General features: G+C 37.9%; 1 protein-coding gene across 1 annotated transcript; it reads right to left on the reverse strand.

Annotated features, from left to right (window-relative positions):
- Positions 1-898: 898 nt before the first annotated feature.
- LOC145985066 (uncharacterized) lies at positions 899-6,112 on the reverse strand. Its single transcript, XM_083118635.1, has 2 exons — positions 5,182-6,112; positions 899-4,233 (listed from the first exon to the last, which is right to left on the reverse strand). Exons 1-2 carry the CDS (start codon positions 6,110-6,112, stop codon positions 899-901), a joined length of 4,266 nt encoding a protein of 1,421 aa, XP_082974761.1.
- Positions 6,113-9,345: the final 3,233 nt, after the last annotated feature.

The raw sequence follows: 9,345 nt of genomic DNA on the forward strand, positions 1-9,345 counted from the left end.
AGACTTATGCTTACCTTACTTAAAAATTAGACATTATCAATCTATCGTACCTTTGTCTAAAGTATTCATAGAATCACAAAGGAGATAATTGAAGAGCTCGGGTGTAAAACATGGTGACATTTTGGTCAGATTTGAGTTACAAAGTAAAATGTGCCATCCTTCAATTTTTGAGTGAAATTGCCATGTTATACAATTTGCATTGGAATCAGTGAAGCCTTCTGAAATTGGTAAACACAACACGAAAACAATTTATCTACAGTACAACTTCTAATAAACTTTTTCTTACTGAACTTAGAAATGACCAACATATAACTTACCATATTTTAAACCAGAGCCCTTCAATTACATTAAAAGAGCTGTCGCATAATCACTTTTTCTTCACGGAATTAATTAAACTTCTGCATTTTTAATTCTCATGACACTTGGACTCGATGAGGTTTGAAAGCCTTATAGAAGACAGGTTCTGGAAAAATCTCAGCCAGTGCCAATGATTAAATTCACCACAATATTGTTTGTTGGAGTTGCGTTGATTCTTGTAAGAAAACACAATAACAAATGCACACGCTGATTCTTTTGAGACATCTATTTTCTACCTGTAATGCACTAACTAACATGAAGTATCACTGAAATACAATTCTAATCACTTTAGACGACGTATGTTCTTAGTAATGTCCAGCTGTGGTTATCGCGATTCGCGCCATGATGCTTCTCACTCACTAACCGTTTTCTTAGCTTGGCGCCCACGCAAAAAGCTGATACATGGACCACTTACGCCATCTCTTGAGAATAAAAGTAATTTAATCCACATCATCAAAACCAAATAATGAAAACAAGAACACATTCCTATACATATTCCCCCCTCTTGATTGGATAAATTCCAATCAACAGATTTGCTAATTCAATTGTCATTAGGTAAGGGAATCAATTTGTTCACTGGTCTTTTAGTAAAACCAGTTTTTGATCTAATTTTTGCCACACGCACTACACCGTCTTTACCAGGAAACGTCTCTTCCACTACTGCTATTTTCCATGTAAGTGGAGGTGCGTTGTCTTCTTTGACCAGAACCACCATGCCTGGTTGAAGATTTTCTGTTGAAGCCGTCCATTTACGACGCTGTTGTAGTTCGTGGAGATAATCCTTCGACCATCTCTTCCAAAAGTGTTGCTGTAATTCCTGAATGTGTTGCCATCTAGAAAGACTGTTTTGTGGCAAGTTAGTTAAATCAGGCTCAGGTATGGACATGAGAGGTGACCCTATAAGAAAGTGACCAGGTGTTAAGTAAAAGGTGTCACTGGGATTATCAGATATTGAGGTCAGGGGTCGGGAATTGAGGCATGCTTCAATTTGCGTTAACAATGTTGCAAGCTCTTCGTATGTCAAAGTAGCATTTCCCACTATCCTCTTAAAGTGATATTTCATAGACTTTACAGCGGCTTCGCACAATCCTGCAAAGTGGGGCGCGTTAGCTGGAATGAAGTGCCAGTTGATTCCATCTTTTATTGCAAAATCTTCAAGTCCACCTTTTAGCTGTTCTGCTTTGAAGAGTTGACTGAGTTCTCTCAGTTCTCTGTTAGCTCCAACAAAATTAGTCCCGTTGTCACTGTATATGTTTTGACATTTTCCTCTTCTAGAAATAAATCTGCGTAGAGCAGCGATAAATGCCTCTGATGTTAAGGAAATAACTGCTTCAATATGCACTGCCTTAGTAGCCATGCACACAAATATAGCTACATATCCCTTGGTAGTGATTCTGCTTCTTCTGTTTGTTCTTATGATACAAGGACCAGCATAATCTACTGCTGTATTTAAAAATGGACGTGATGGTGTGACTCTTGGGCTTGGTAATTGTCCCATGAGTGTTTGTGACGCCTTGGCTTGCAACTTAAAACATATTAAGCATTTATGCAAGACAGATCTTACTGTTTGTCTGATATGTGGAATCCAGTATTCCTGTCTTAAAGAGCTTATCAACAATTGAGGCCCTGCATGTAATAAACGACGATGTTCTGATTCAATTATGAGTTGCGTCAGATGATGTTTGGTAGGCAAAATTAATTGATATTTGCTCTCATATGGCAATTCTGAATTTTCGAGTCTTCCACCAACTCGTAACAGCTGTCTGTCATCAATAAATGGATGAAGATCCTTGATAGGACTATTTTTTGATACTTGTTGTCCTTCTTCTAAGTCATGAATTTCTTGTGGAAATGAAATGCGTTGCACAATTAAGATACATTTCATCAGTACTGCACGTAATTCAACATAAGAAAAGTTTCCTGTTCTCTTCGAAACAGGATTCTTAACATTGTAAATGAATCTGTAGCATGTTGCTACTACACGAAGCAATCTCTGTAATGTGGAAAATCTCAGCATGAAATCTGCTTCTGTTCCATGTATCTTGCTAAACATTGATGTAACAATCTTCCTTTGTTCTGTTATGCATTCTTCAAGTTCGCTATTTTCCATAACATGTAATGGCCAAGTATCTTCTTTTAACCACGTAGGTCCATTCCACCAAATTTCCGAATCCTTGAGGGCTCTTGGTTCTACTCCCCTTGTTATCAAATCTGCTGGATTACACTTAGATGTGACATGATGCCATTGGTTAATAACAGAAAGTTCCTGGATCTGTGCAACACGGTTACCTACGAAGGTTTTCCATCGAGTGGGGGACGCTGCTAGCCACCCAAGTACGATTTTTGAATCTGTCCAAAAATATGTACTGTCAATTGGAATTCTCAAAATTGGTGTTGTTTTCTTAACTAGTTTAGCTAATAGAAGAGCACCGCACAATTCTAGTCGTGGCAAAGTAACTTTTTTGATTGGCGCTACTCTTGACTTTGCGCACAGTAATTTAACATTGATTCTTCCTGACTCATCTCTTGATCTGATATAAATGCAACAACCATAAGCTTCTTCTGCTGCGTCGCAGAATCCATGTATCTGAATGTCATTTGTCTTTTCTGTTGTCAGTACAAATCTCTCTATTTGGATGTGAACTATATCTGGTAGTTGTTGATACAAATTCGTCCATTGGTTTCTTAAATCTGAATCTAATTGTTCATCCCACTCCAATTTACAACTCCAAAGTTTCTGCAAAAACATCTTGTATAAAATGACAGTTGGACTTATAAGTCCCAGTGGATCAAATATGGAGCTAACAATTGACACAACTTGTCGTTTGGTTATGTTCGTTAATGGTGAACAAAAGTCTCCATCTTTCGCTACTTTGCACGAAATTAAAAATTTGTCTGTTGATGGTTGCCAGATGAGGCCTAATGTGTTTATTTCTGCTTCATTATTGAACTGAAATGGTAAATGAACTTCTCTGTGTTCTTCTGGTACTGCTTGCACTAATTCCTCACAATTGGAGCACCATTTGCGTAAAATAAATCCACCTCGTTTCAAGAGTTCATTCAGTTCAGACTGTAAGTTGAGCATAGTTTCAATGTTATCACCTCCTGATGCTACATTGTCACAATAAAAATCCCTTAATAATATGCTGGATGCATTGGGAAAGTTTTCGTTTTCCTGTCTTGCAAGCATTTGTAATGCTGCAACAGCTTGGTACGGCGATGAGGTTAAGCCATAAGTTACAGTTAATAATTCATAAGTTTGTATTTCTTCGTTTGGTGATTTTCTCCACAATATTCTTTGATATTTAGTGTTCTCAGGATGGACTCTAATGTTGCGAAACATCTGTGCTATATCTGCTGTAAAAACTATCTTGTGCGTTCTGAACCTCAGTACAATAGAGTATAGATCTTCTTGGACTGTAGGCCCTGTCATTAGAACATCGTTAATGGATAGTCCACTGTCTGTTTTCGATGATCCATCAAATACAACTCTCACAGGTGTTGTAGTACTTTCTCTAATAATAGCATGATGCGGTAGGTAATATGACTCCTTGTTCTCTTCATCAGTAGTTTTAATTTGCTTCATGTGGCCTAATGATTCATAATTGTCCATGAATTCACAATAGTTCTGCCTGAGTGTTGGCTGTGTTGTTAATCTTCTTTCCAACTGATGAAATCTTTTGTCAGCTTGTTGAAACGAATTCCCTAATTCAGTATGATTTGGTTTGAATGGTAGCCTAACCATAAATCTACCATCCTTCTGCCTGATGGTTGTTTCTTGAAAATGCCTTTCACAATCCATTTCTTCTTTGCTCTTGGTCTTCGTGAATACTTCCTCTAACTCAAAAAACCTCTGTAATTGTAATTGAAGGCTATCTTCAGTACGTACAAAACATGAAGTAACTGTTGTAGGTGTTTCACATTGTTGAGGCATAGCTCCTGCTAAAATGTATCCTAACTCTGTATCTTGAAGTACAGGATAATTTCCTATTCTTGTTCTTCTATCTGAACGTAGTAGCAAGAAAAATAGTTCAGATCCAATCAACAAATCTATGCTGCCTGGCTGATGAAATGAAGGATCAGCAAACTGAATATCCTTTGGGAGATCCCAAGTACTGCAATCGATTACCTGTGTGGGCAAGTCGCCTGTGATTTTTGGTAACACAAGACACTTCACTGTTGTTGTATAATTAGACGTTCTAGACTGGATTACAACATCTACACAATGTTTAGTTTCAAGACACGAATTGTTTATTCCCTGGACTGGAACAACATAGTTTTCTTTCTTCAGTCGCAGTTTCTGCACTAATGATGTAGTTACAAAATTTGACTGACTCCCACTGTCTAAGAGGACTCTGCAATAATGAAATTGTCCATTGTTGCCTTTTACCTTCACTAAGGCAGTTGACAATAAAACTTGTGAAGTGTGTCTTTCTTTGACTGTACAATATGAAGATTGAGGTGCTTCATCTCTTGCCCCATTGTTGCTTTCTTGAGGATACACCCTAGAATTCAATTGTTGTCTATTGCTTGTATTGTTACTGACACTCGAAGATCTTGGTCTTTCAGGAGTATCCCTATGCAAGAGAGTATTATGTTTCAAATTACAAATTTTGCAATTTCCAGATTTACAAAATTTCAATGAATGTTTTGAAGATAAACAATTAAAACAAAGACCTTTCTTCTTCACAAATTCTTGCTTCTGTTTATAACTTGCCTGTAAGAAAGTCTCACATTGGTACAAAGTATGATTTGCGGAACAGTACATGCACTGAATGTTAGTGGATGTTGCTAAATACATGTTGCTTTGTTTCAGGAATTTACCTTGTTTATCATGTGATTGAAACTGCTTAGCATTGGTGTCACTATGTGTCGGTTTCATGTTTTCTAAAGCTTGACACCTGCGCTCTACAAATGCAAATAATTCTGACAAGGTAGGAAAGTAATCATGCTCTTGTGATAATTCAAATTCCTTACGAGTATTGTGATCCAAATGAGATACAAAATGTTGTGATAAAATGACTTCATCCAAAGGCACCTCAAGTTTAAGAGCCTTTAAAGCATTCAGATTTGAGGTTGCTGTATTTACAAACTGTCTCAATTCATTTGCATCTTCTTTACGCACCGACTTTATGTGTAATAGTTCACTAACGTAATGTGATGCAATAAGCCTGCTATTATCATATCTTTCAGTGAGCAAGTTCCATGCTACTGTATAATTTGTCTCACTGACTTGCAAGTTTGAAATGAGCTTACTGGCTTGTCCCTTTAAAGAGGACCGCAAATAATGAAATTTTTGTATTGCTGGTAATGTATTGTTATCATGGACCAACACTTTAAAATTGTCCTTGAATGGAAGCCAGTTTTCATAATTTCCATCAAAAGAGGGTATGGAAATCTTTGGAAGTCTAAGTTGAGACTGAACTGACGTAACAGAACTAGTACTAACACTGGGCTGATTCATTTGATCATGCCGCATCACTATTGTCTCCATTTGAGACCTAATGCTGTAGTACTTTTCTTCAAATTCTATTCTGTGAACTTCCTCTTCGGTTGCTTCCGATTGAAGTTCCAAACTGGTTTGAACGTCATTGAATTTGTCCGACATCTCTGTCAAGTGACTTAATCTCAATTTAATTTCCTGAACACTCTGTATATTAATGTCAAATGCATCGACGAATGCTTTCATACGGGTCAATTGCCCTTTGTAGCTTCCTCGCACAACTTTTAAACGTTTAATCTCTGCCTCTGTCATGGTGAAAGGATAACTGATAAGGTTTCACAATAATGCAATTAATGAACGTAATGTAATGTAAAGAAAGGAAAAGGAAATGGTACTAAAATGAGCCTGATTACCTGCAAACTTCAGCGCTGCCGATGTTGGACACACAATCGTCTCGCCGGTTGGAAACACTGCTGCACTGCTCGCACGAAGAATCAGCTGATTTCCTTCCCCGCCTTCTGAATATGCTTGCTACGCAATAAATTTAGTATCGAGATTCCGGAATGTCCCTTCTGCCACCCGCACGAAACGTTCAGTTCTTGAGACACGAATCCACACAACTGGACCACGCTATGTCAATGCAAAACTAGAACACACCGTTCACCACAAAGTTTACAGTTCACAAAGTCAGGTAGATGTAGACATCCAAGGCTTGGAGGACCATAAAAATGTTGGAGTTGCGTTGATTCTTGTAAGAAAACACAATAACAAATGCACACGCTGATTCTTTTGAGACATCTATTTTCTACCTGTAATGCACTAACTAACATGAAGTATCACTGAAATACAATTCTAATCACTTTAGACGACGTATGTTCTTAGTAATGTCCAGATGTGGTTATCGCGATTCGCGCCATGATGCTTCTCACTCACTAACCGTTTTCTTAGCTTGGCGCCCACGCAAAAAGCTGATACATGGACCACTTACGCCATCTCTTGAGAATAAAAGTAATTTAATCCACATCATCAAAACCAAATAATGAAAACAAGAACACATTCCTATACATTGTTTCTACAGTAATACCAATTAGTTTATTTCCTATATACATAAACAATCTTACGAGATCCTCCATAATAGTTCAACCTTCAGCATGGACTAAGGACAAACTCATTAATTTAAGCAAGTAATTATAAAGTAATAGGAAAGATATTGGAACAATGCAAGTGACATCTAGTGAACCAATCTAAAATTTAGTACACCTACTATGATGTAAATCCAGTTTAAAGATGGTTATTCAATACACTAGCTCTAAAAAGTATTTTATGGATGGTGTCTGTGAATCAGCCCTTTTTGAGGGCGAGGGGCTGTCATGCAGCATTTCATTGGGTTCCATTAGCCCTTTTTTCTGTAGTCCAGTACCAGTGGCAGTGCCAGGATTAATCATCTGGGGGTGCGATGTTGAAAATAAAGAAAGCATGATATATGCATGCATTCTTTAGCAGAGGCGCAACCACGAATTTTTGTCTGGGAAGGGGGGGGGGGAAGTACCAGAATAAATGTGCCAATAATAATAATAATGACATCATTATTAGTAGTAGTATTATATATAGTAGTAGTAGTATCAAAAACGTTATCCTCCTCCTAAATCACACAAAAAGGGGAGAAGTCAGTGCTAAAGCATTTGTGTTGGGACAAATGATTTGAAATATTTTTTTCAACGCGTTCAATTTCACATTAGCTAATAATTGAAAACCAGCACACAAACTGTTTTCAGACAGAAAATGCATGACGAATATAATTCTTTTTGTACATATGACATGTATAAATTTCATGTAGAACATATGTTTTACACATATGCACATTTTTAGGTCCTAATTATTGCATACTAAAAACATTAATTTAATAAGGCACTGCATTCTCTTTTATAACGTTTTAATTTAGATTGTTCGCAGCCAGCCACATGGACACTAATTACATCTTGAGTATCATTTTGTCCTACTCCTCTTACATTCTGCTAGCTTTGCTTTTTCTTTTACTTCAATGTTTGCCCCATAGAATTGATTTCCGGCCAAGATAGGGATCGGAGCGGGGTAATGTCCCCCTGCCGTTGCGTCACTGGCTATCTTCCCTCTGCCCCAGATGCTGTGGTGTCAGGACAAAAGGCGAAGTATACGGCAACTTCATCTTTGTTACAATCTCCCTCTGCTGCACTATTTCCATTAATGAACTGTAACATTTTTTCCTGAACTTTGGACTCCTCGACAAAGTCTGAAATGGTACTTTACTAAAAATGTTACGTGGAACATTTAGAATGTACTAACAGGTAAACTATTCATCATGATACAACTCTCATTAAATAATTTCCCGAGCACGACCTGATGATATCTTGAAAACACCTGAAATTTTTGTTCCAGTGTGACTTGGAGAAAAGAGGAACAAGTAGGCGGACAATAAAATTGTTTAACAACAATGCCAAAAAAAAAGAACTTGCTGAGCTGTAGGCAAATATTAAAAAACACAAACAGGCCACTTAAAACAAAAGAAGAAAATTCTTAACAACAATACTATGTGGCTTCTCTTTCAATGCTTGACTGTTGTATACAACACCGGTTTCACTACAATACCTAACATTCGGGCACTCAATGTGACTACGACATATGACACTGTAAGAGTTAATGTTTTCAACAAAGCTTTTGAAAAGGGGGCGCTGAAGAAAATTAGGGGTGCGCAAGCACCCTTTTGCAGCCACCTGGTGCCACCCCTGTCCAGTACTAATGCTTTCAAGAAAGTCCTCACAATGCCGAGTCAACACTGAAATTTTTGGACCTCCCATCATGGACTGAACCCAGAACTGCTAACCATACGAGACAGTTTATTGATACAAGGGTTGTTCAGAAAATCCTACCCCTTTGCTCATGGAGTGCGCACAAAGCCACAACCTTCACTTCTCCCGGTATAGGCCACCTCAGTCATTCCTTGGCCATGTTTCAAGCAAGTCCTATCTTGTTAACAGTAGTTGTGGGGTTGCTACATCCCTTCAGAAATGAATAGGAAAATTGAAGTTGCCACAGAGTGTGAAATACATTTGGTCATTCGATTTCCAAATGCACAGAACGTCCGTCCCAGTGAGAATTATCGTCAAATTTCATATGGTGAGGGCATATTGCATGAATCATCTGTCAGGATTTGGAGCCTAATGTTCAATGAAGGAATGACAAATGTTCACAACGAAGAGCAGTCTGGGCATCCATCTGTCATTACAGAGAACTTGCAGCATAGAATATAGGAGTTCATAAAGAAAGAGGGAAGTTTCACACTTGACCTTGAGGAGCACTTTCCCCAGTGACTTCCACATTTTCATCTTCTGAAGTCATTTTTGGGTAGACGAAGATTTCACAGTCACAAGGAACTCCAGAAAGCTGTCAAAATATTGTTCAAGGGACTGGCAGCAGACTACTACAACAAAGGCATGCAAAACATCATCGTATGGTATGACAAATGCCTGAATCGTGGGGATGACTATGTAGAAAAATTACCAAATGTA

The sequence above is a fragment of the Lepisma saccharinum genome, chromosome 1 (genome assembly GCF_977018435.1).
Source record: "Lepisma saccharinum chromosome 1, izLepSacc3.1, whole genome shotgun sequence".
Classification (NCBI taxonomy): Eukaryota; Metazoa; Arthropoda; class Insecta; order Zygentoma; family Lepismatidae; genus Lepisma; species Lepisma saccharinum.